Source organism: Rattus norvegicus, chromosome 11 (assembly GCF_036323735.1).
Source record: "Rattus norvegicus strain BN/NHsdMcwi chromosome 11, GRCr8, whole genome shotgun sequence".
Lineage (NCBI taxonomy): Eukaryota > Metazoa > Chordata > Mammalia > Rodentia > Muridae > Rattus > Rattus norvegicus.
In genome coordinates this window covers 44,350,937-44,377,477 of record NC_086029.1, presented here as the reverse complement: position 1 = coordinate 44,377,477, position 26,541 = coordinate 44,350,937, and the positions used below count along the sequence as shown (strand labels likewise).

Genomic DNA, 26,541 nt, shown 5'->3' with positions numbered 1-26,541 from the left:
ATACTTCCTATAACCGGCGTCACGTGTTTTTAGCAAAGGCTGGAGCGTCCAAGCGACCTGCGATCTAAACGGGGTGCACTTGGACTCATCCGGAGTCCAGCCCTAGCCGGTCCATCCTGGCGCTTGGTTAGCGGTCACAATTAGGTAGCCGTGGCTCTGCCCCCAGTGCAGGAGGCTCTGCGGTAAACGGAGGAACCTTAGGTGGCACCCCCTGACAAGTGTCAGCACTAAGCCTGGAACCAGGGATTCTTCGACCCTGTAGGCAGCGGGCTCCGACCGCACCCTAAGGCGGGAGGAACCACACGGATCGCCTCGCGGGCGGGGACCGAGGCGGGCCGGCCAATAAGCAGCAGAGCCCATCGGGGGCGGGGCAGAGGCCGGAGCGCGCTGGATTCCCGGGGCCAACTTCCGGCGAGTGCGAGTGGCGGGTGCGAATGCGAGCTGCGTGGCCGGGCTTGCAGGTGCGTGAATCCCTTAGTTTTTAAATTGATGCGTGGACTGCGTTTACGCTCTGACCTGTGGGTTTAACCTCAGCAACCGGTTCTGCTATTGAAACTTGGCGTGGCTGGCGAAAAGGCCACGTGCTTTGCACAGCCTTGACAGAGGTCGGCCAGGTACTTTACCAGCTTTCTAATTCTGAGGCCGGGTCCAGGTTTCTGTGTATCTCTGCCTTTTAAAGACGAACTCTGTACACCAATGGCTTTTTCTATCGGCTCTGGTTTTATCATTGTCGCTAGGTTTACCTGGACCATTTTCTTACTCGATTTCTACTCTTTTAAAACAAATATTTGGAAGTGGTTTTACCGGACTCTTTTACTCTCTCCTTACCTGGCTCTTATTCTCGCTATAAATAGCCTGCTAGTTAACTGACACCCAAGAAGTTACAAAAGTCTCTCCTGGTTTCCCGACTGGTAAGGCCATGTTGACAACGGAGCCCAGGCACCCCAGCCTCTCCTGGTAAAGAGACCAGTATTGCTGTTTCACAAATGCTGAGTAGTAAGTGAAAATTGTCTTCTTGCACTGCTGTTCTTATTCAAGTTATATATTAAGGTCTAATAGCTTCAGCTATCTCTAAGAAAATGACACATAGAGTTGAACTAAAGTCTATTTTATGTGAAGGAGTGTTGATGTATGTTTGTGCCCACGTGCACACAATGAACGCCCCAAAGAAGCCGGAAGAGGGCGTTCAGTCTCTGGACCCAGAGTTAGGATGTTTGTGGGCCACCTTGTGGGTGCAGGAGACTAAACTAAGTACAAAGTGTTCTTAACAGACCTTGCTAGTCTGCTTGTTTTTTCTTTAAATATGAAATCCCAAAATAAAGTAACGATTTAGGAGTTACAGATTTCAATTTTCTTTTTTCTGTAACCATCTTCCGTATAAGTAAATACCTTGATAATATCTTTCCCTCCCCTCCCTTTTTTTTTTTTTTTTTTTTTTGGGTGCTAGATTTTGAACTTTTATTCTAAGCAATAGGATACTTTATAGTAGACAATATTTTAATGCCATCTCAGTTAATTCTTAAGAACTAAACTTTTAGCAAATGCCTGTATTCAAATGAGATATGTTCATATTTGATTTTGGTTTCTCTAACATATTTCCAATCCAGAGCATCCAATAAGATCTCAAATCATAAGCCTGCAAGCTTATGACAATAAACAAAATTTTGCCACTTGTTTTTTTTTTTTTTTTTTTTACAAACACCAAACACAAATGGGAGAAGCCAAATGTGGTGGCACTTGTTTATAATCTCAGCACTCACGAGGCAGAGACCAGAGGATCTCTCTGAGGGCCTGAGACCTGCATAGCAAGTTCTCAGACAACCAGGGATACAGAGAGACTCTGTCTTTCAAAAAGAGAAAACTGTTGAAGGAAAACTGGTTTAGTGGTTGAAGTTGCAGTGCCCAAAATACGCTTAGTTATGAACCTCCTGTGCATAATGGCTTGCTGTTGTGTAGAGCGCTGATTAGGCAAAGAACCTCTGCCCAGTGTTTAAATAAATCATTTTTCTGGGTGATACACACTCACTTAGAAGGGACAGTACATTAATGTTCTGTCAACATTACAATACAAATGTCATAGTTTGGACAATGCACAGATAGTCCTCAAATATATTTATTTCCTGGCCCTTGACAGAGAAATTGTATACTGTTAATTCCTGTTCTCTGTACCACATTAAGGCTTAAATTTATAAATTTGGGTGTAACACTAGTTGTCCTAGCTACTTGGAAGACTGAGACAAGAGAGTCTGGTTTTTTCTTCAAGTCAGGGTTTCTCTGCTTGTAGGCCTTGCTGTCATAGAGCTCACTCTGTAGTCTGGCCTCACAGTGAGAGATTACCTGCCTCTCCCTCCTGAGTGCTGGGATTAAAGGAGTGTGCCAGCACAGAGAATCAATCTCTTGATCTTAGGAATTAAGATCTAGAGTAAGCAAAGTAGCTAGCAGGCTCCATCTCCTGAATAAATAAGCAAACATCAAATCCATTTTCCTGCTAAGGGTTGGTGACTATCAGATGGTCCACAAGAGAAGGAATGTCAGTAGATTGTTTCTCAGATGAGGTGCTGTGTTAGTATGCAGGCTTTTGATTGGCCAGATAAGGTGTTGTATTAATATACAGGCTTTTGGTTGGTCAAATGAGGTGCTGTATTAGTATACAGGCTTTTGGTTGGTTGGTTGGGTTTACTGTTATGGGATTACGGTGGGTAAGTTACAAAGGAAAACTATTTGTGTAGGCTTATGGTTATGGGGGCATTTGTTCTCTGTAAGTGGCTCCGCCCCCTTAGCACACGCCCTATTTTCCATGACGATGGTCATCTTTCCAATTCTAACCTCCAGGTTTGGGGGTGGGGCATCTGCTTTTTTAGTTTTTTATTTTATGAGTATTTTTCCTGCATGTATGTGTACCTTGTGCCCAAGGAGGACATCGAAGAAGGTCAGGTCCCCTGGATCTGGAGTTGTAGACCCTTGTTAGCCACCATACAAATGTTAGGAATTGAGCCCAAATCCTCTGGAAAAGCAACCTTGAGCCATCTTTCCAGGTCTTGGGGGGGGGTTGTTTGTTTTTGTTTTTTGTTTGTTCGTTTGTTTGGGTGTTCCCAGGGCTATCCTGGAAGCCCCTATGTAGAGCAATCAGGCCTCAAACTCAGATCTGCCTGCCTCCGCCTGCCTCTGCCTCTCGAGTACTGGGATCAGAGGCGTACACCAACATGTCCTACCGTAAATCCCAATCTTTAAGTAATGGATTTCTGGATGTCACTCGTGTGAAAACAAGTATTACGTGAAAATCCTATTTATAAATTATGGTTTGTCCAACTAGGCGTGGCAGTACCTGCCTATAGTTCCCACACTTGGAAGGTGGCTAAAACAGGGGTTGCCGTGAGTTTGAGACTGGCCTGAGCAACATAGCATGGCTTTCTCACAACAAAAAGAATAGCTGGAGATGCAGCTCAGTGGTTAAGAGTGCTGACTGCTCTTCTAGGGGTCTGGGGTTCGATTATCAGCTAACCAATCCCAGAGGATCCAACAGTCTCTTCTGGCCTCCATGGACACCTGACACAGCTGTGGCACACAGGCACACATACAGGCAAAACCCCATCACACACAAAAATTAACAACATAAAACACCACCAAAAAAGAGAGATTGTCTTTCAAATACACGTATTCTAAGATGCTGACTATGGTTTTCTTTCTGCAGGTTTCATTTGGCTTCTGAATTCCTGCTTCGGAGACAACAATGGCAGCCCGAGTTCTTGTAATCGGTAGTGGAGGAAGGGAACACACCCTGGCCTGGAAACTCGCACAATCCCCTCATGTCAAACAAGTGCTGGTTGCCCCAGGAAATGCAGGCACAGCTTCTGCTGGGAAGATCTCCAATGCTGGTAATCACATTTCTAAATGCGGAGTTAATATCTGTTGATAATAAACAGTAGCTCATGTATGCCCTTTAATAAGGTGTATTTCTATTTAAGTTTGAATGCGTTCTCTCTAAGTTTACATTTTGAAGGTAGTAACTGAATTCTCATTGTATGAGGTAAATAAAAGTAGTGTATTTTAAGCCTTATGAACCACTGTGACTGAAAAGGCCACCAGTGCATAATGTGGATTAAAGGCACTTTCTATGTATGGAAAGTTGACGGGGCTGTCAGATGTGGATTCTGGTCCCATTGGTGATCAGCTCCGGAACTACATTCAACAGTTGCTGGCCGTAAGATAAAGCCCGACTTCCTCATCTTACCCTACCTGTCTTGTTTCGCCTTGTCTGCACAGTAGCCAATGTGGCGCATCATATTTATGGAGAGAATTAGAGAAAAGACAGAAATAATAATAAAATACCTCCTTCTCTGAGGTGGTGCTTTGTCTAGAGACAAGGAGTGGCATGTGCAGTTGGGGTTGTAGGGACCCACTCATCAGAATCACCCGGGATTGTCATAAATTTAGTGCCATTTGCAGCAGCTGAGGGTGGGTGTGCCCTCACTTTTAATCTGGTTAATCCAACTGAGTCCAGTGGTGTTGGATGGAGAACCTGGCCTTCTCTAGACATGGAGAAGAGTTTTCTTACATAGAATCATTGCCTTCTTTGCTTAAACAGCTCAAAGACCCTCCCTGACTCGACCAGAACCAGCCTCCCAGTTTGCCTTACAGCAGATTGGCTTAGTTCGTCCACATTTGCTATTGCTTATGTAGTTCCTAGCTAATATTCATGCACTGTATTATTAATATCCCAAGATTGAGGATACTAGTTTGTTGTAACATCTTAATCTCAGGGCCTATCACAGAACCTAATACATAGTGGATTTTCAGTAAACTTTGAGTGATCTTTAAAAGACAAGTTTCTTAGTGTATTGTCTGGGCTTGTCTGTTAACCCTGTAACCAACTCTGGGACAGGGGCAGTTGGACTATAATATTGGGAATCACTCAATTGCTACTGAGCTTTATTTAACCTAATGCACTATTCGGAATCTCTCATGGTGAGATTACTAACTACCAACAAAAGCAAACCAACAATTAACTTGGTTTTTAATTATCTTACTAAGGATAGTGGTTAGCTTATTTCATTAACTGGAGATATTTTTGCACGTGTATGAATTTATATTTTCTGCTTACAGCTGTCTCCATCAATGATCACACTGCTCTCGCTCGGTTCTGCAAAGATGAAAAGATTGAACTCGTAGTTGTTGGACCAGAGGCCCCTCTGGCTGCAGGTAAATTTTATTTCTCATTCTTACAACATACACAGTGTCCATAGAAGTTTAGAGATCATTTTATCTCAATCACTTATCGATGAGGATTTGCAACAAAATACATTAGGAGCTTTCAACCCTTAGAGTTTAGTCATCATAACTCAGTCTAAATCTATAGAGAGAGACCCTGATCACTAGATTTCTGTTTGCTACTTCTGTAGGGATTGTTGGGGACCTGACTTCTGCAGGAGTGCGATGCTTTGGCCCCACGGCACAAGCAGCTCTACTGGAGTCCAGTAAAAAGTTTGCCAAAGAGTTTATGGACCGACATGGCGTCCCAACTGCACAGTGGCGGGCATTCACCAGCCCTGAAGACGCCTGCAGCTTTATTATGAGGTGGGCAAAGATGACCTTCAAAGGGCAGGTGTTTTATAATGGTGCTTAAACGTACAGTCACTTTCATCTTTAAAAACACAATGTATAGGCCAGGGCAGCGGTGGCGCAGCCCTTTAATTCCAGCACTTGGGAGGCAGAGGCAAGTGAATCTCTTGAGTATGAGGCTAACCTGGTCTACAGAGTAAGGTTTCAGACCGCCAGGACTACACAGAAAAACCATGTTTTGAAAAATGAACAAACAAACAAAAAAAGAATAAAAAATGTTTATTTCTTAGGCTTTCACAGGTTTATATTGAATTAATTATGAAAATATACTCTCAATACAATAACTGGTGTCCTTTTTCAACACTAAAATAAGATGGGATTCTCTAGCATTTGGGAAGTAGAAGCTGAAGGGTCAGCTCAAAGCTAGCCTGGGCTACGTGGACCCAGTTTCAAACCAAAAGGAGAAGAAGAAAAAAGCCTAGGATGTTGTGTGTGCTTCCTGTGTAGTAGACTGTGTGTTGATGTCTTCACTACTGAGAAGTCTCTAAGGAAATATATGTTGTCCTGCAACCCAGAAACACAGTGATGGGTCACAGCAGCAGCATGATCTTAAACTAATGGCAGTCCCCCTGCTTCAGCTTCCCACATGCTGGGACAGTAGGTGTGATCCACCATACCCAGCAGAGTTACTGAATTTGTAAGGCTTTTTTTTGTTTGTTTGTTTGTTTTGTTTTGTTTTTTTAAGGTTTCTTTCTTTTGTGTGTATGGGTGTGTTGCCTGCATGAATGACTGTGTGCCCACAAAGGTGAGGTGAGGGCTTAGCTGCCCTGGGTCTGGAGTTCTGAGCCACCAAGTAGGTGCTGGGAATCAAACCTGTGTCCATTAGGTACCCTTCCCTCCTATGTGTGGAAAGCATTGAGTACCCTGAGCGCACATGCCTTTCTCCCCACTTTGTTCTTTCCCTCCAGCCACCCTTCATTAACCTTCAGTTGGGTCATGTTTTCTCTCTCTCTCTCTCTCTCTCTCTCTCTTTCTTTCTCTGTGTGTGTGTGTGTGCATGTGTGTGCGTGTGTGTGTGCCCGTGCACATACAACTCAACACTTAATGAGACTGTAGCTGGTAAGTCAGTTCTCTCCTTCTACCATGTGGGTTCCGGGGATCAAACTCAGGTCAGCCACCTCACTGACCCTAGTTCATTCTTTATTCATTCTTCATCCTATGAGGTTTTCCAGAGATAGTGGTCAGGCAAGGTAGAGCTATCTGTGTAGCCCTGGCTGTCACTTTGTAGACCAGGCTAGCCGCAGAGAGATTCACCTGTCTCTGCCCCCAAGTGCTGGGATAAAAGACAAATGCCCCCTCTGCCCAACTCCTACCATCTCCCTAACACTGACTGTTGTTGCCCTGTACCCACACGCCTTGGGTAAGTGACAGCTTTGTTACTTACTTTGGCTAGCCTCCTTCTAGTTCTCCAGCCCACTCCATTGCTGTGTGTTCTAGGAATGGTCTGTGGGTGTCTGCCAGTGTTAGTCAGGTCTCCTGCTGCAGTGTCCCTTACGTAAGTGTGAGGCTTTGCTTTGTATCTTGAGAGGCTTTGCTTTGTATCTTAATGATTATCCCATCTGCTCTACAGATCTGGTTATGTCTTTACAGATTCTTCCTTATGGGACCCCACTATATGTGAAAAGCAAAATTGTGCATGCTTTATGATCAAAATTACAAAGGAATATATAAAACAATCTTGGCATGATACTGGCATCATATTTTTTTCTGTGTACCTTTCAATTTTGCTGAAACATACTGTTCCAAATCACAGAGCACTAACTGTTTGCTCCCTGTCTTCACAGCGCGGACTTTCCTGCTTTGGTTGTGAAGGCCAGTGGCCTTGCAGCAGGGAAGGGGGTGATTGTGGCGAAGAGCAAAGCTGAAGCCTGCGAAGCTGTTCAGGAGATCATGCAAGTGGGTGGATGCTTCTGAAAGGCTCTCTGTGTGGGTAGATGCTGCAGCTTCACAGAGTGGCCCCTGGGTGTGCCCAGCCCTGGAAGATAGTTCACACTGTAGCCTGGGTTATCCGTATTTAACTGGCAGGTCATGAGCTACACCAGTGTCTAAACGCCATAGTGTCTGCTACTGAAAGGTAGAGGGTCTTTAGCCCATGGGACTTACAGATCACGCTCCAAGTCCATGAGAACTAAGGCATTCCAAGTGTGTGTTCCAAGTCTTAAAAGTAGAGCAGTGGGTAGATACAATGTTTCTTTGCTAATCTACATTAATGATTATGGCGTTGCCTCTTAGAGAAATCCATTTTTACATACTTGGTTTTGTCTCATTTATGTGAACAAAGCTACACAGTCATCTTCAGAAATAAGGATGATGGTGAAATTGTGTCAGCAAACTAAGAGATCTGTGCATCACATCTGTACAGTGTGAGCCTTGCCTGCTGTCTCAAGAGAGGCCAGACAAATCCATGTTAAGTCTTCACACAAGAAAGAATTCCAATGCTCGTGTATTTCATAACTCAAATAGGAGACAGTTCTATAAGTCAACTTGGTAAATATTAAAAGCTTTGAAGTTTACAAGGCCTTTTATTTTTATGATTAGGAAAAGTCATTTGGAGCAGCCGGTGAAACTGTTGTCGTGGAGGAGCTTCTGGAAGGGGAAGAAGTGTCTGTACGTACAGCCATCCCTGCCCTTAACACACACCACCCTGCCCCACAACCAAAAAACCTTGCTTAGCCCTGGCAGCTTCCTGTGGGAACCTGAGCCCAGCAGTTTCAGAGGACGCACACCCTTGTGTTCTCTTTAATCATCCCCACACCAGTAGCTCTCAGCCCCTGTAGGCTGCAACCCTTGTGTTGTGGTGATCCCCAAACAAAATTATTTTTATGCTATTTCATAATGTAATTTTGTTACTGTTAATAAATCACAATGTAAGTAATTGGATAAGTGACCCCTTTCAAGGGGTCATGACCCACAGGTTGAGAACCACTGGTCTATGCTTTGGTAGGAGTACTTGGACTTAAATCACACTATGGAAGTTCTGTACATTTGTTTCACATACACTTATTACACAGCATGTGCAACTTAAATATAGCATGAGTGCTGGATGTCTCGACAGCAGGAAGGTCGATCTTTGTCTTGGGTAGAACCTCCTTTTGTCCCTGTTGCTACAAACGGCAGGTCCTTTTCAGGTTGGATAGCCAAGGTCTTCTGGCTCAGGCCATCTGACTTAGGAATTATTGTTCAAGCTTTTCAAATATGAAACCTTTTCCTCTCAGAAGAATCCTGTTTGACTTTTTGACATTTAACTTAACCTGATTGGACTAATCTGTCTTCTCCACAGTGCCTGTGCTTCACTGATGGGAAGACAGTGGCCCCAATGCCCCCAGCACAAGACCATAAGCGATTGCTGGATGGAGATCGGGGACCCAACACTGGAGGAATGGGAGCCTACTGCCCTGCACCTCAGGTACTGTGTGCTGCTCCTGATCCCACGGTCTGACTCTTTCTCTAACAAGCGCTTCGGGAAGCCTGAGAGGAACTGACAGCCATCTAGCATTTAAAAAAATGGGAATTAAATGAACTCTGACTCTGTCCCCTCCCACCTTGTGTACACCCATGAGATCCAGAATCATTCTTTTCCCCTCTCAGTACAGGGCCTAGAATACACAAAAAGAATTGAGATCCAGGACAAGCCATAACTGTTCTGTCTACTTAATACTGAGAGGCGGTGTCCCCAATTGCTGGTCAGTTTTGTATAAGAACTCTCTATTAGCCAGAAGCAGTGGTGTACCCCTTTTATCCCAACACCTTGGAGGCAGAAGCAGGAGCATCTCCAGGACAGCCAGAGCTACATAGGGAGGCTCTGTCCCTCTGACCCCCCTCCAAAAAAAAACAAAAAACAAAAAACCAGCAAAAGCAAGCATCTTTTATGGGCTTTGGCAATATTCATCTTGAGACAACTGTCTGTAAGCCTGATTTCCTCAATTAAATATACTAACTCATATCCATGGATATGTAGGCTTAAAATTTTGGGTAGCATGTACTAGAAGGATTCCTAAGGAGCATGAGAAGGGGAGAAAATTTAAGCATTGTGTCTGAGGAAAGGGCAGGCCTTGTTGAGGTGAAATAGTGACTGGATGGAGGTGGGCGGGCCTTAAGATTGATGTGTTTGGCAAGGGGTTGAGGGAAAGTGAAAGTAGACACTGACTTAGTTCCTTTTTTTTGTCACCATCCTGTCCTTACTATGAGAACTTTGATCTCCAGAGTCTTCCCTGTTGTGTGAGGCTTTGTGTTTTGTTTTAGACAGTTCTTCCTATAGGCCTGGGTGGCATGGAACTATATAAACCAGGCTGGTTGCAAACTCACCATCTACCTGCCCTTGCCTCCCGGGTATTAGGATTAATGCAGCACACCGCCACACCCAGCCTTAAGTGATTTTAAAAACAAAACAGTTACATCTAAATGTTTGTGTGTTCCCCAGGTTCCTAAGGATTTGTTAGTAAAAATTAAAAACACAATTCTTCAGAGAACAGTAGATGGCATGCAGCAGGAGGGGGTGCCGTACACAGGTAAGCAGGCTGCACAGAATGTCTTTACAGCACCTGTGTGCCTTGGCTGGAATGCGTTGTCTCTTTTCTACAGCTCTAATCACAGTGCAGTGTTTAGTATTAGAAGCTTGTATTCTAGGAGTAGAGTTGGAGCTCAGTTGGTAAAATGCTTGCCTAGGATGAATGAAGCTCAACAACCATAAATTGGGTATGGTGGAGCACACCTGTAATCCCAGCACCTGGGATACGGAGGTAGAAGGATCAGAAGTTCAAGGCTGTCCTCAACTCAGAATGAGCTCAGGGCCAGCCTGCGATGCCTGAGACTTTATCTCAAAAAATAATTCATGCTCTAGGTCTTGTAGTTATAACATACTGTTGTCATTACGCCATTACAGATTGGTTTCCTTTTTTCTTTTTTAATAAAGGAATTCTTTATGCTGGTATAATGCTGACCAAAGATGGCCCAAAAGTTTTGGAGTTTAATTGCCGTTTTGGTGATCCAGAATGCCAGGTGGGTAACAAATAAAGTACTGGCTAGCGTGGTTCATGTCTTTAATCCTAACACTCGGGGAGCAGAGGCAGCTGGAGCTCTGAGTGTGAGGCCAGCCTGGTCTACAGAGTGAGCTCCAGAGGCCAGGGCTCCAGAGAGAGACTTGGCAATGGTGGTGGTAATAACACTGGCAGGAATAACCAGAACAACATAGTAGCAGTAGTCCACACCCGCGCTTCAGGAGAGCGTCCTTTTCTTCCATCAGTGTCCCAGGGAATGAGTGGGAACCATAGATAAGGAGAGGTTATGAAAAGGTCATCTGGTCCACCTCCCGACTCTTCCTCCAGGTCATCCTCCCACTTCTTAAAAGTGACCTTTATGAAGTGATTCAGTCCACCTTTGATGGCCTGCTGAGCGAGTCTCCGCCTGTTTGGCTAGAAAACCACAGTGCCGTAACTGTTGTCATGGCGAGTGGAGGGTATCCTGGAGCCTACACCAAGGGTGTGGAGATTACAGGTGAGGAGCAGTGGGTAAGAGGTTTGCCACAGCGAGTGCCGTTCGTGTTCTTTCCTGCTCCGAGAGACATGAGTGACCTGGTCAGACTCCCAGTGTGATCTCACTGCAGCCCCACACCTCCTCCTTCCCAGAGCCGGGTGGTGGGCAGGGTGAGATTTGCATTGTTAGCATGGACGAGTGAGACCTGAGAGACATGAACTCTGCTTTGCAAGTGCAGTGCCGGATGGGGATTTCTATGGCAGGATTTAATGTTTGAAATCTAGTTCCCCCTCCCCCTTTTTTAACAGGCTGTGAAGAAGTATCTGGATAAATGGTGTTAAATCTGTTTATAAATGAAAATGAAGTGCCAGATAAGTTGTGCCATCCAGCCAGAACCTCTGTGTTCGCTAACGTGCTGTAGTGTAGCTCAGAAGTGCTCACATAGTGTGTTTGCCTCAAGAGCTGTATTTTCTCTCCTGCCCAGCAAAGTAAGCAAGAAGTCTGTCACCGTGGGCTCACACACTCAGGAGCTGTGTGCTTCTGTAAGGGAATAGAGAGATGAGATTGAACCAAGAACCTTTGTGATGATGACCTTTCTCCTCACACTGGGACTGATGAGTGTGATAGCAATTTCCGTAACGACGTAGTGGTCGCTACCAGTAGTAGGCATGAAGTCATTTGTGCTGGGTGGGTGGCATCATTTCGTCAGACACTCAGACCTTGGCTAGCACATTATCACAGCAGGTGTTGCTCGACACTAGGGACAGGAGAGTGAGATATGGAGATGAGAGTGTTATCCTTGTAACTGGCTGTTTCACCGTTAAAGAAATAGTGTTATCTTTGAAAGCACTTGTGAAAAAAACTAGCCATGCTTTTAAGTCTCAACCACTTCGGGCATTTTTCCTATCCCTCACCAAAACGGAATGGTTTTTTTTCTCACTCCCCAGACACTAGAATTTTTAAAATAGGACCATAGCACAGGATGAAATGTTATTTCAAAATCTCTGTTGTAGAGGGAGAGAGGCAGGAAGGTCACTGAGTTTGAGGCCAGCCTGGTCTATGTAGTGAAGACCCTGTCTCAAAAAAGAAGAAACAAGGAACATTTTTTTTTTTTTTAAAACCTCTTCTCTTTTCCAGGGTTTCCTGAGGCCCAAGCTTTAGGACTGCAGGTCTTTCATGCAGGCACTGCTCTTAAAGATGCCAAAGTGGTGACCAGCGGGGGCAGAGTCCTCACAGTGACAGCTGTCCGGGAAAATCTCATGTCAGCCCTTGATGAGGCCAGGAAGGGACTCGCTGCTCTAAAGTTTGAGGGAGCAGTTTACCGAAAGGACATTGGCTTCCGTGCTGTGGCCTTCCTCCAGCGGCCCAGGTAAAGATTTCCCTCTGAGACAGTCGGGTGCAGGCTCAGAACTGGCCTCCATGGCTGGGAGCCTGGAGCCCTATTTTAAGTCACTCTGTGTTTCCTGCCTGTGGAGCTGACTGAACCTTCGTTCATATTTTGGTTGAAATCTAAATTGTTTCTAGGGCATCTCAAATTTGAGGATAGTCTATAATAAGACCTTTATATCACCTACCACAAAAAAAAAAAAATCAAAGTAATATTTGAAAAAATAATGAAAGCCGTTGGCAATTCCTTATCTTTGAAAAGTCTGTGGAGATTAAAGATGGTTACTCCTTGAGTTATTACATAGTTGAACGTTTGCAGCTTGAGTCACAGGTCCTGCTTTGTCTCCCACCTGAGTGTTTACTACTTCCTGATTATTTATTAGCTGATACTTCCTATAGATAAATAAACTTGTTGCTTGCCACGTGAGTGTTTCGATTTTTTTTTTTTTTTTTTTTTTTTTTTTTTTTTTTTTTTAAGAATATCACGCATCACGCTGGGGTGGTGGTGGCTCACACCTTTAATCATAGCATTTGGGAGTCATAGACAGGGGGCTCTTAAGTCCAAGGCTAGCCCGAGTGTTCCAAGACAGCCAAAGCTACACACAGAAACCCTGTCAAAAAAAAAAATATCACATTGCCTTTCATTAAGTTCTTCAGCGGGTATATGTGTGGTGTGTGTTGCCTGTGTGTAGCATGTGTATCACGTGTGGCTGGTCCTGAGGTCAGAAGTGGGCATTGGGTCCCATGGAGCTGGGTTTAGGGATGATTATGAGCCAACACATAGGTGCTAGAACCAAATCCAGATAATCGTCGAGACCAACAAGTACTCTGAATCAGCAAACCATCTCTCAAAAACTGCCCTGAGCAAAAGATAAGTTTAAAACCCTTTATAAATATTCTGCACTAAAATACTGTGCCAAAGTTTTCTCTTTTTTAACTTTAAAATATCAAGAAATGGAAATTCTCTACCTTAAAATGCTGAAGTTTTAGTTTTTTTCCCCCCTCTGGTTTGGTTTGTTTTTTTGTTTTCGGAGCTGGGGATCGAACCCAGGGCCTTGCGCTTGCTAGGCAAGCGCTCTACCACAGAGCCAAATCCCCAACCCCTGTTTTTTTCTTTTTAGACAGTCTCACTAGGACACACTGGCTGGCCTGGAGCTCAGAGATCCAGTGACCCGTGCCTCTATGCCCAGCAAGCGACTTAAATCCTAGCTGTAGAGAATGAGATGTTCCCAGTAGGGCTGTGTATTCTGTGAGTGGCCCTGGCTGCAGGCAGGGCGTTGGCTGGCAGTCTTCCCAGGGGCCCAGATGCTTGCTTGTAATAAAACATTGCTTCACCTGTCTCCTCTGCAAGGGAAGACTAGTGAGCTCACAGCGCCATTCCCAACCTTGATTTCTATACCACAGTCTCGTGCTTTTTCTTTTTTATAACAAGTTGGGGGAGGGTTTGTTGTTGATTGATTTATTTCATGTGTATGAGCACACTATAGTTGTCTTCAGACACACTGGAAGAAGGCATCGAGTCCCTTTACAGATGGTTGTGAGCCACCATGTGGTTGCTGGGAATTGAACTCATAACCTCTAGAAGAGCAGTCAGTGCTCTTAACCACTTAGCCATCTCTTTGGTCCCCTAATTCCATTTTTTTTTTTTTTTTAGTTTGGTTCTGGCATCTCATTTCTACTCACCCTGAAGTTGACCCGAGAGTAATTGTCAAATACTCTGTTTAAAAGTAGAAGAGACCTGGTGAGGGTCTTGTCTAATGTCAGCACTGGGGAGGCTGAAGTATTGGCACCAGTGTTCTGCCACTGAGAGAACTGCTTGGTGAGAAAAGATAGTAACCATGCCTGCCCAAAATTGTTCCACTCACTAGAACAAGACTTCAAAAGGGATAAGATGCTAAATTTTTATTTCTGTCGTATTTTTTCTATGCGTGTTTTATCACAATTTAGACAAAATTTTTTAAACCAGGTATGGTAGTGCACACTCGTTAACTCCAACCTTCAGGAAATAGAGGGAGACTGAAAATCCAAGGTCACTCTCAACTGCAGAGCAAGTCTGAAGCCTGCCCGTCTCAAAAAATTGTTTGTTTTTTTTAAATAGTACATTACCTCTACAGGATACACACGATCAAACAAAAGCTGTTCTCAATAACCGTCAGATCGGTTGGGAAGGGTGCAGGCACTGGTGGTGTGTGTGTGTGAGAGAGAGAGAGAGAGAGAGAGAGAGAGAGAGAGAGAGAGAGAGAGAGAGACAACCTCAGTTCACTGGTTTGGCTAGTCTCTGTATAAGCCAGCTTGCTTTGGGAACTCTGTATCTCCACTTCACCAGGCTGGAATTACAGGCCGGCAGCCATGTCCATCCAGGATTCCTGGGGCAAGTACTTTAACCACCAAGCCATTTCCTTAGCCCTTACGTTTTTGTAAATGAAAATAATTTCCCCTGATAGTGTGGTGGTGCATGCCTTTAATCCCGGCAGAGGCAAGCAGGTCTCTGAGTTCCAGGACGGCTGATCTACCTAAAGAGACCCTCTCACATCATTTCCACTGGCTTTAAGGTGATGTCTTTGTTTTCATTTCCCTAGGGGCCTGACCTACAAGGACTCTGGAGTAGACATTGCAGCTGGAAATATGCTGGTTAAGAAAATTCAGCCTTTAGCCAAAGCTACCTCCAGACCAGGTAAATTAGACCCTGTATTCTGCTAATAGATAAATGGTATCGTGAATTGATCGGGGCCTTACATTTAGCTGAGGGAAGTTTTTCAAATTATTGCTAGGTTTCGTGTAAGTTATTCCTAAGCCAAGGACATGCTTGATTAGTTTTCTGTATACATGGAACTCTCTCAGAAAAGGTAGTCTTGCGCTATCCATTATCAGGAAGAAATGGTGCCCCAAGTTGTGGACTTATCAGTTAAAGTGCAACAAGTAGTCTGTTCTCTCTCTGACAGGCTGCAGTGTTGACCTTGGGGGCTTTGCTGGTCTTTTTGATTTGAAAGCAGCTGGTTTCAAAGATCCTCTTCTGGCCTCTGGAACAGACGGTGTTGGAACTAAACTAAAGGTAACCAGACACTTGTGATCACAGGCTTTGTGAAAGAGAAAAGGGAATTTGCCTTTCAAACGAGTTTTATGTTTATCAAATTTCTTCTTAACATGCATGAGCTAACAAGAGCCATGGCGACTAACCACTCATTGTGGCCACGTAGCTTAGTTGCACATTTTAAACACCAGTGTTCTAGAAAGGGGCCCACTATAGCTCGGGATATAGTGATGCAGGGATGCAGTGTTGTCTGTGCTGAGGTTCTGAGCAGCCAGCCGAGGTAGTGGGGTTTGCAGAGCCCTGGGTGAGCCAAGATAGGAGGTAGAACTTACGGGTGTGGTTGTTTGTGTTCTGCAGATTGCCCAGCTGTGCAATAAGCATGACTCCATCGGTCAGGATCTGGTTGCGATGTGCGTGAACGACATCCTCGCACAAGGAGCAGAGCCCCTCTTCTTCCTTGACTACTTTTCCTGTGGAAAACTTGACCTTAGTACAACTGAGGCTGTGGTTGCTGGAATTGCTGCAGCTTGCCGACAGGCTGGGTGTGCTCTCCTAGGTACGGCCCATTGACCCACAGGACCTCCCTCTGTACTGCCTGTCGGTCATGAGAGCTTAAATGGGGTTTGTGGGGGGTTGGGGATTTGGCTCAGTGGTAGAGCGCTTGCCTAGCAAGCGCAAGGCCCTGGGTTCGGTCCCCAGCTCCAAAAAAAAAAAAAAGAAGGAAAAAAAAAAAAGAGTCCAAAGCCACCTTGGGCTATATAATAAATGGGGCTTGTGGTGGCTAGACATCACCCAACAGGAAAACAAAATGCACAGAAAACCGCCTGCGTTAATTTTAGACCCCTCTCCCTTCTCACACTGCCCAGCCACCAGGCAGGCTTATCTTTTCTGTTCATCTTCAGGTTTCTCAAGAGCCTCCCTGGGCAGGCTTAGGCCTTTTCCTCCTACAGCAGGAGAGATGGTGGCCCCTGGAATTGCATATATTAAACTATAGTTTCCTTAGAAGTGACATAAACAGAAAATGTAACCAGTTGGTGATGGTGCTCTTTGAATCCCAGCACTCAGGAGGCAGAGGCAGAGGCAGAGGCAGAGGCAGAGGCAGAGGCAGAGGCAGAGGCAGGAGGATCTCCGTGAGTTCAAGACCAGCCTGGTCTACAGAGCTAGCTCCGAAATAGCCAAGGTTACACAGAGTGAACTTCTCTGGTGCAGAGTTGGACCTCTCTGGTGTGGAGGTGGGCCTGGGATGTCACCTCAGTTTTAAGACATTCTGCTTAACCAGATGTGAGGGAGTTTTGTTTTGTTTTGTTTTTTAGCAAAATTAATTTTTAGGTAGACCAAGGAAGGAATAGAACTATTTCTGTCACATTTCGGGGTTGATGCAGTGCTGTGTGCCTATAATCCTTGGTGGCTGAAGCAGAAAGATTGCTGAGATTTTGAGCCAGCCTAGGCTACATAGCAAGACTCTTGTCTTAGTGGAGAAAACAAATACTTATATATCTGTAGACAAATCAGAGCTCAAGTCCAAAAAATGCCTTTCAACTGTTTTTACAGCAGTTCTCTGCTGGAGTCGGCTTCCCTCTTCTACCTACTTGTGCTGTGCATCTAGCAGTCATGCATTATGCCATGTATGAAGGCATTACAGGAAGGTGGTGTGATCGTAAGGCCCGGGGGCCTGGCTCAGCAGTTAAGAGTACTTGCTGCTCTTCCAGAGAACCTGAGTGTCGGTCCCAGAGCCCACAGCATCAGCCTGCAGTAACTCCAGTTCCAGGGGATCCAATGCCCTCTTAAAATCAAACACGGAAGTGCTTGTGAAGCCACAGTCCTGTGGCATGTTGTGAAACCACCTGATTATGCACGAGCCAGGGTGGAGATGTCTGATGGCCGTGTAAGGCCTGCAGCATCACCTCCTCACTGTTCATAGACATCAGCTCTCTCCCCAGAAACCAGGCAACAAATTCAGTCCTAGATAAAGCTGTGCACTGATTGACTGTCTGATGTGGCTTCCGTCACTGCAAGCATATTCCTAAGGATTGTCCTTGTCCGTGTCCTTCCAGGTGGGGAGACAGCAGAGATGCCCGACATGTACCCCCCTGGAGAGTATGATCTTGCCGGATTTGCTGTTGGTGCTATGGAGAGACACCAGAAGCTCCCTCAGCTAGAAAGGATCGCCGAAGGAGATGCCGTTATTGGAGTGGCTTCATCTGGTCTTCACAGCAATGGCTTTAGCCTTGTGAGGAAAATTGTGGAGAGGTCTTCACTCCAGTACTCCTCTCCAGCACCGGGTGGTTGTGGAGATCAGACTTTAGGTAAACGGACTCTTGCTCTCATACTTGGAAATGTCTGAGCAAGCGCTTGAAGGGCAAACCCAGATTACCTAGAACTAGGGTGGAAGGGTTGCACTGACCTCGGCTTTGCTGCCTGGACGACATGACAGAGCCTCTGCAAGAGCCATCATTGTCCATTTCAGAATGGCTTCTACGTTTGGGTTTCGAGCATGTGGGCTAAGTTTGTGTTATCTCTCCAATCCACAGGGGACTTACTTCTAACTCCAACCAGGATCTACAGCCATTCACTGCTGCCTATCATACGTTCAGGACGTGTCAAAGCTTTTGCTCATATTACTGGAGGTGGATTGCTGGAAAACATCCCCAGAGTCCTCCCTCGGAAGCTTGGAGTAGATTTAGGTAAGCTCATTCGCTGGCATTCATCCCAGTCCTCGCTCAGGAATCTGAAGTGGATCAATAGATAAGCTTGAAGGGAAAACATGTACTGTGTGGTGAGTGCATGCATGATCAGACATGTACTGTGAGTATGTGCACAGTCATACATGGTGGTGTCAGGCTATGCAGTCATACATGGGAGGTCAGTGGGTGGGTGGGTGGTTTTGTTTTTGAGATAGGGTTTCTCTTTGTAGCCCTGGTTGTTGTGCTGGATCTCTCTCTCTCAGGAGTCAGGTGGCCTTGAACTCATGGAGATTTCCCTCTGCCTCTGGAGTGTGTACCCCACCATATACAGCCTCATATAATGTTTTTTAATGCATTCTCCTATATATCGACTATGATCTATCCCATGAGGTTAAGTGTGGCGTTTTTCACTCTGGCATCATGAGGCATTCAAAAAGTTTCTTATTTTGAATTAGGGATGCACAACCCATATAGCCTTATTCCTGAAGCCTTTTCTTTTTTCTTTCCCAGAGCTGGGGACCGAACCCAGGGCCTTGCGCTCGCTAGGCAAGCGCTCTACCGCTGAGCTAAATCCCCAACCCCACCTTTTCATTTTTTTAGTTATGCATAATCTCTCTCTCTGTAATCCAGGCTAGCCTTGAGCTTTCTGCCTCAGCTCCCTGGGTGTCCTACTGGGCTCAGCTTGTATCTTTTTATTGTCAGTTTTTCAAAAAGCTTTCTTTCTTTTTTTCTGAAGTAAGAATTTGGCTCCTTATTAATGCAGTGTCTACTTTCTCAGTGGCACCATTGCCTGTGAGAGAGTATTCTGATTTATAACCAGGCAGCTTTCAACTTTACATTGCTCTTGGCCTTTGACCTCTGAGGTCATGGTGAGCATTTGTGATGGCTGAATCTTCTGAACTCACTCAGCTTCCAAATGGAATTGAACCTAATGGAGAGCTGGAGAGACAGCTCAGCAGTCAGGAGCACTTGTCGCTCCACAGGGGAGCCAGGTTCATTTCCCAGCACCCACATGGCTGCTTACAGCCATCCCCAACTCCATTTCCATGGGATCTGACCCCTCTTCTGAGCACCAAGGCACAAGGCACGTGTGGTGCTGCCCAGACTCACGTGCATGTAGAGTAGTAATAAACCTGACGGGAAAGACCTGTCGGCAGGCAGCACTTTCAAATTACATCTTTTAGAAAGATGTATTTATTTTATGTATATGAGCACATGGTCGCTGTCTTCATGTACACCAGAAGAGGGCATCCAATCCCATTACAGATGGTTGTGAGCCACCATGTGGTTGCTGGGAATTGAACTCAGGACCTCTGGAAGAGCAGTCAGTGTTCTTAACCACTGAGCCATCTCTCCAGCCCCTTTAAATTACATTTAAAAAAACAAAAAACCAAAACCTGATTATCAATCAGGCCAAGTGTGGTAAACGCACTTTAATCCCCTCAGTCTGGAAACAGAGGCAGATGAATCACCATGAGTTCAAGACCAGCTTTATCTACATAAGGAGTTCCAGGTCAGCTAGGACTATAGAATGAGACCCTGTTTCAATAGCCAAAAACTGTTATCATTTAGGTCTGCTAAGTAAGTAGAAGGAACCAACAGTCCACTCTGGTGTCTGGGCAGGAGACATGGAGACATGTTCTTACAGAGGACCTGCATTCAGCCCTCCTCCACATGGCAGCACACAACCATTTGTAACTCCAGCTCCAAGGGCACCAAGCACACATGTGTTGCACATGCATACATACAGGCAGAGCACTCACACACACAAAATATATGTCTCTAGAGAACATATGTACCACTGCATGACCTGCATGGAATGTTGTAGGTGCCTTCCCCTCAAGAAATTTTAAATAAAAATCAACCTTAGCGTTTTTTTGCTGTGATAAAGGCCGAGACCATAACAATTTATCTTACAACTCTCAGGCCTCACTCCATCTCTGAGGGAAGTCAGGGCAGGAACTCACGGCAGAACCTGGAGGCGGTAACTGAGTCAGAGACCATGGAGTGGTGCTGCTTACTGGCTTGTGGCTTACTCAGCCTGAATTCCTGTTCCACCCAGGACCACTGGGTCAGTGAGCTGGCCCTCCTCCATCAGTCACTAAAAAGTGGCCCTCAGGCTTGTGTACAGCCAATGTGATGGAGGCACTCCCCTCTCAGATCATTCTAGCTTGTGTCCAGTTGACAGAAAATTCCAACCAAGACCAAAGCTCAATCTTTTAGAGTCATCCTAAATAGTTCAGAATAGATTTTGTAAATCAAATCCTATAACCCGTACTCCCAGAAAAAGTATCCATATTACTTTATTATTGAAGGACTTTGTGCCAGTGTCTGTAACACCTTGATGTGTCTGAGAGGTTTGGCGTATTGCTTGTGACAAAGGAGGAGCTGCAAGTCAGCTTAGAATGTAAATTTTAAAAGAAATTCAGGGAACAAAGTATTTATCAGAAAATGATCTGTAGTGGAACTGCCCTCCAAGTAGCTCTGCACAGTATTTAGGGCACATCTTGTCATCACTGAGACTCAGCTAAACGTTTACAAAAGGTGGCATGCCAGTCTCTGCTGTAATCAGCTAGCACATCTGAACCATTAGGAGTTCCAAAGGTGCAGCAAGTTCATGGAGCATAGAACATACATACCTCCTCCACGTATCAGCGCCAACTAAATGGAGCTGAAGGGACCGTTAATAGTTCAGGTCTGTACATGATAGCAGTCTCTGTATGGGACAGTGGATTAATCATTAATAGTTCAGGTCTATACATGATAGCAGTCTCTGTATGGGACAGTGGATTAATCATTAATAGTTCAGGTCTATACATGATAGCAGTCTCTGTATGGGACAGTGGATTAATCATTAATAGTTCAGGTCTGTACATGATAGCAGTCTCTGTATGGGACAGTGGATTAATTGGGCAACTCTTGTTTTAAGATGCCTATACCTGGAGGGTCCCCAAGGTCTTCTCATGGCTACAGCAAGAAGGACAGCTCTCTGAAGAAGAAATGGCCAGGACATTCAACTGTGGGGTTGGAGCTGCCCTGGTGGTATCAAAGGACCAAACAGAGCAGATTCTCCATGACATTCGGCAGCACCAGGAAGACGCCTGGGTGATAGGCAGTGTCGTTGAGTGTCCCGAAGGTAATGGCTCCTTCTTAGCTTTTACGTTCACAACCTTGACTGCCTCAGCTCTCTGCCCGTCGGGCTCTGTGGCCTTTCTTCACACTGCCGTAGCATGTCCTTACCCTGTGCACCATGAGTCATCCACACTGGTGCAGGAACACATGGTTTCCACTGTGGAGCTTTGGGATCTCTGGGTACTAGTCACACGCACAGCCATGCTGCACAGGACTATTTCCCAGAATAAAGTCACTACACGAAACACCTCATGGTTCTACCACCCTGACCAGTTCTCTGTATTGCTCAGAACTCATCAGAATTTGACAGGGTGGCAGACAGAGCCATGCAGATAGCGAACAGTGATGCTGGACACCTTGCTTCTGTCTGTCTACTCTGTGCTGTGTAGGTTTTCTTTACAGGCAGGTTCTCCAGGGCTGCACAGTAACATCCTCAGCTTACACTGTAGTTAGAAGCCCTCCCATTCTCAAACAGCATCCTCTGTCATCCTCGAAGGGCCTTGCTGGTCGCATGCCTCCCACAAGGCCAGCATGTCAGCACTGTGGGCTCATGAGAAAGGTCGACGGGCTGGGAGAACACGGGCAGGCATTATTTTAAATAGCTCTGCCTCGGTGTGCTGGTGTACTCTACAGTAGCTCTTACTTGAAGCAGCAATTACGTATGTTCACCTTCAGTATGTTTTTAAAAGTGAGACATGGTGTTACTTCTTGGTATTTTAGTTCCTGAATATTTTACTTTGAGTGGAAAATACAATACTCTAAAGTTTTCTTATGATGTTTTCTATTATTCCTGTTAATTCATAGTTGTTCTTATTTATGTATTCATATGATTGAAATGAAGATTCCCCTCGTGTCAGAGTTAAGAATCTGATTGAAACCATGCAAACAAAGGGGTCAGTGGTGACAAACGGCTTCCTGAGAAGTAATTTCCCTAGCCAGCAAAAGAAAGCAAGAGTGGCTGTCCTAATATCTGGAACAGGTAAGACCTGGCTTCTTACCACCCCCGTTCACACAGACTGGATGGGGAGGAGTGTGGTAAGAAAGATGCTTCAGCAGAGCCTGGGAGGTGGGGATGGCTGAAGGAAAGTAAGACAAAAGGCAGCCTTCAGTCCTAGCACTGGGAGGCAGAGGCAGGCAGATTCCTGAGTTCAATGCCAGCCTGGTGTACATTGGGAGTTCCAGGCCAAACAGGACTACACAATGAGACCCTGCCCCCAGAAACAGCCAGGAGAGACTCCTCGGCATTGAGGACACTTGCTGTTCTTGCAGAGGACCTAGGTTTTAATTCCCAGCACCCACACAGTGATTCACAACTGTTCCTACTCCAGGGCATCTGACGCCCTTTCTGCAGCAGGCACACGTGTGCATATACCACGTGCAGGCAAACCACTCATGCACATGAAATAAAATCTTAAGAGTAAAATGTAAGGAAAGGATTAGGACTCCACCTCTTTTGTGTCTCGATAGATGAAAACCTTAAAAATTGAAATAATGATTACATGCAGTCAGCTAAGTGTGAGAAATGGTAAATGTTATTGACCTGGCATTTTAGCCTCTATATGTCTTACTTTGAGAATAAAATGTCTATAAAATTGTCTTTTATTAAAAGTAAGACCTGGGTAGGAGAACATTTGATTCTATTGGTCACCACAGTGACTTTGCTATTGGCTTTCAGAATGACCACGTAACCCAGGCTGGCCTGGCCACAGCTTTCCTAGTACAGGGATTTAGCGGGGGCTACCACATCCAGCTCTGTTTTTTCTCACAGTAGCATTGCTCTGAACAGCATGTTGGAGGCACCCAAGCATGGCTTTAGAGGATGGCCGCTATACCGCGCCTGCCCTGCAGGGTGCTCTTACAGTTTGAACATATTTTAGGCCCACGGTTAAAGCAGAGAGGCTACTGTGAGGAGCAAGGGCATTGTGAGGAGGACTGAGCTATCAGAAGTGTCAGCTCACTTGCTTTTCCTGCTTTTTCAGGGTCGAACCTCCAGGCACTCATAGACAGCACTCGGGATCCAAAAAGCTCCTCACACATCGTTCTTGTCATCTCCAACAAAGCTGCAGTTGCTGGCTTAGACCGAGCAGAGCGAGCTGGCATTCCCACCAGGGTGAGTAGCTACAGAGAAAAGGCCTTTGCAGCCAGTCAGGCCTGGAGCCTCAGATGTCCCACTGTGCCCACACCTCCAGCCCTGCAGGCTGTGCTTAAACTCACACTCTGCTTTCACGGGGCTACAGGTGGTCCTGTAATCGTGGAACTTCCCAGTTTGGGGTGGGTGCTGGGTTCCTCAGCCACCCTCTAGAGGCTGCACTATTACCACTGAAGCGTGGTCTCTGCAAGGTTGTGTTTAAATTATTGTGAATCCTCGGAAATGGGCTATTTACCGCTTCCTGTTACAGGTGATTAATCATAAGTTATATAAAAGTCGTGTCGAGTTTGACAACGCAGTTGACCATGTCCTGGAAGAGTTCTCAGTAGACATAGTCTGTCTCGCAGGATTCATGAGGATCCTCTCTGGCCCGTTTGTCAGAAAATGGGATGGTAAGTTACAGTTCTCCAGTTCTCGCACACCAGGGTGTGAACGTGGACTGTGACTAGATCCCTTGGCTTTGTAGAAAGTGCCCAGACTGATTCACTGAGCAGGCTGCTCAGCTGTCCAACTGGCTGTCACTAATCACTCTCTCCGTTACTGCAAAGACACACTTTACTGTCAGTAGAATCGGGAAGTCAACAAGAAGTGAGACTCAGTCCACACTGTAACCCCAATGTCGTGAAGCTGAGGCAAGAGGCCAAGCGTGGTCGATAGGACATACTCTCTTGAAAGCAAAGTGAGGAGTGGGAGAAAAATGAGAGGAATCCCAAGAAGAGAGAGCTGGGCAGAGATCAGCCTTAATGTAATCAGTTTAAGGTCAAGACCCAGTCTCAAAACCAAGAGCTGGCAGCTGGAGAAATTTTGTGGTTGAGAGCACTTGTTGCTCTTACAGAGGACCTGAGTTCAGTTCCCAGCACCCACATGACAACTCACAGCCATCTGTAACTCCATTTCCAGGGACCAGGCACATTTCTGGTGCTCAGACACACACGCAAGCAAAACACTCATAATAAGATAATGGAGGACAGCACTAGCTGGGGGCTGTTTCTGTGGGAGAGCGCTTACCGCCTACCTGGCGTGTACCACAGAAAGAAATGAGAGCCATGCTCTCCTGTGTGACACATAGAGGACGACAAGGAAGGTGTCGTTGCTAAAAATATACCACCTCTATGGTCTCTTGCTTCCTTTTTCCCTTGCTCTCTATCTACTTCGTGAACATGGAGCAGTGGGTCCCCTCGGCATGCCTGTGGTAGTCAGAGGACACTTTGTAGGATCGGTGCCTCCTCCCACTGTGCGTGTCCTGGGGATTGGGCGAGGATCATCCATCAGGCATGGTGGTGGGCACCCTCTTCCCTTCTCAGCCATCTTGCCAGCCCTGCTCTCTTCCTTAAGACCTCTGACTACAGCCTGTTGTGGTCATTCGTCTGCACATAATGGGTACCCTCCCTCCAGAGTTTATTTCCTAAGGTAAACATAGTTATCCCTTGATCCCTTAGCAGGGTAAACAGGATCTGAGATTCCTGACTACTACTTCTTTGCTTTCTAGGGAAAATGCTCAACATCCACCCGTCCTTGCTCCCTTCTTTTAAGGGTTCAAATGCTCACGAGCAGGTTCTGGAGGCTGGAGTCACCATTACTGGGTGCACCGTACACTTTGTAGCTGTGAGTATATCTGTTCCTACCAAACTTTGGCCCTGGTGTCTGGGTGCAGTGTACCTGGCTAGGGAGCAAGGTTGCAAACATTTGCCTCCTCCTTCCTTTTCCAGGAAGACGTAGATGCCGGGCAAATCATCCTACAGGAAGCTGTCCCTGTGCAGAGGGACGACACTGTTGCAACACTGTCTGAACGCGTCAAGGCAGCAGAACATAAGATATTTCCTGCAGCCCTCCAACTAGTGGCCAGTGGGGCTGTGCAGCTGGGAGAAGACGGCAAGATCCACTGGGCCAGAGAGCAGTAGCCCGTCCTGAGCAGGAGGGCCAGTGCCGAGAGAGAAGCAGGGCTTGCTGGGTGCCTTTTCTTCTCTTTTTCTTCCCCAGAGCTGAGGACCAAACCCAGAGCCTTGCACTTGCTAGCAAGCACTCTACCACTGAGCTAAATCCCCAGCCCTGCTGGGTGCCTTTTCATCGTGGCCATGGCCCAAACTTATATACCTGCTAGTAAAAAGTCTTTAATCCTTACCAGCCGCCATGTTTTTAATAAATAGGTTCATTAAAAACAAAACGTATTTATCATTTTTTAAGACATCCAGAAGTAGGAAGGTCTGGGCTGCCAACATACTGGGCACATACAAACCCAGACGAGAGCTCCAGGCTTACTGCTTACCATGCTTTTCTGCAGGGACTCGTGGACCAAAGATGACTACACTCAGCCCAGAGCCAGCCAGCATGAACTGCTGAGCAGCTCCCATGGTATAAGGAGAGTCCAGCCTGCACAAGTGGATCCCTTACCTAAGGGCACCAGAGACCATGCTGAAACCTCTCTTATGCTTTAAATTCAGAACAGCAGCAGATCCTTAAACTGTAGCCTAAAAGAGGAGGATAAGAAACCCAGACGTGGTGGCACATGACTTTAATCCCAGCGCACAGGAGGCAGAGGCAGGCAGATCTTGCTGTTCAAGGCCAGCCTGGTCTACAGAGTGAGTTCCAGGACAGCCAGGACTACACAGAGAAACCCTATCTCAAAAAAGCAAAAAGAAAAGAAAAAAAAGGTATGATATGGAGGAAAATGGCCTGGGTCCAAAAGCAGCAGAGACCTGCTATGCTGACAGACCCTGACCGCCACCTCTGAGGCAGGTGGGGCGCCCCAGGCCTGTGCCACACACCATTACAACTTTTCCCTGCGACTTGTAAGAAACCAGCATCAAATGGGTCTGCGGGTCTAAACAGTGGACTAGGTTGATCTGCCTGACCCCTTGAATCTGATCGCTGGGATCCACAAGACAGGAGACAACCTACTCCACAAGTATGTACCACAGCATACAAAATACAAAACTGCACACACAAAATAACCAGTGTAATGAGATTTTCAAAACCAGATGTAGCACACACCTTTAATCTCAGTGCTTGGGAGGCAGAGGCAAGTAGATCTACAGCCTGGTCTACAGAGTTTCAGGGCAGCCAGGGCT

General features: G+C 45.9%; 2 protein-coding genes across 3 annotated transcripts in view; one reads left to right on the top strand and one right to left on the bottom strand.

The window, feature by feature from the left end:
- Son (SON DNA and RNA binding protein) overlaps positions 1-26,541 on the bottom strand; it is a 72,310-nt gene that overhangs the window by 31,650 nt on the left and 14,119 nt on the right. The window lies entirely within an intron of this gene.
- Positions 392-25,637, top strand: Gart (phosphoribosylglycinamide formyltransferase, phosphoribosylglycinamide synthetase, phosphoribosylaminoimidazole synthetase). 2 transcript variants are annotated; one of them, NM_001011899.2, is made up of 22 exons: positions 392-461; positions 3,692-3,875; positions 5,104-5,199; positions 5,400-5,574; positions 7,404-7,515; positions 8,158-8,226; positions 8,900-9,025; positions 10,040-10,127; positions 10,532-10,617; positions 10,944-11,112; positions 12,229-12,460; positions 15,057-15,151; positions 15,420-15,529; positions 15,866-16,064; positions 17,563-17,814; positions 18,040-18,192; positions 21,122-21,328; positions 22,166-22,303; positions 23,304-23,434; positions 23,724-23,865; positions 24,963-25,078; positions 25,183-25,637. In NM_001011899.2, exons 2-22 carry the CDS (start codon positions 3,731-3,733, stop codon positions 25,372-25,374), a joined length of 3,033 nt encoding a protein of 1,010 aa, NP_001011899.2. In that variant the 5' UTR covers positions 392-461; positions 3,692-3,730; the 3' UTR covers positions 25,375-25,637. The 2 variants fall into 2 exon arrangements, with proteins under 2 accessions (NP_001011899.2, XP_017453430.1); XM_017597941.3 differs by lacking the exon at positions 392-461 and adding an exon at positions 478-614.

Bases quoted from the DNA above. Each gene is read 5' to 3' on its own strand.
- Gart (NM_001011899.2), top strand. From the start codon at position 3,731: ATGGCAGCCCGAGTTCTTGTAATCGGTAGTGGAGGAAGGGAACACACC. The intron at 10,128-10,531 runs GTAAGCAGGCTG...TTTTTAATAAAG, and splicing joins GGAGGGGGTGCCGTACACAG to GAATTCTTTATGCTGGTATA. The intron at 12,461-15,056 runs GTAAAGATTTCC...TCATTTCCCTAG, and splicing joins GCCTTCCTCCAGCGGCCCAG to GGGCCTGACCTACAAGGACT.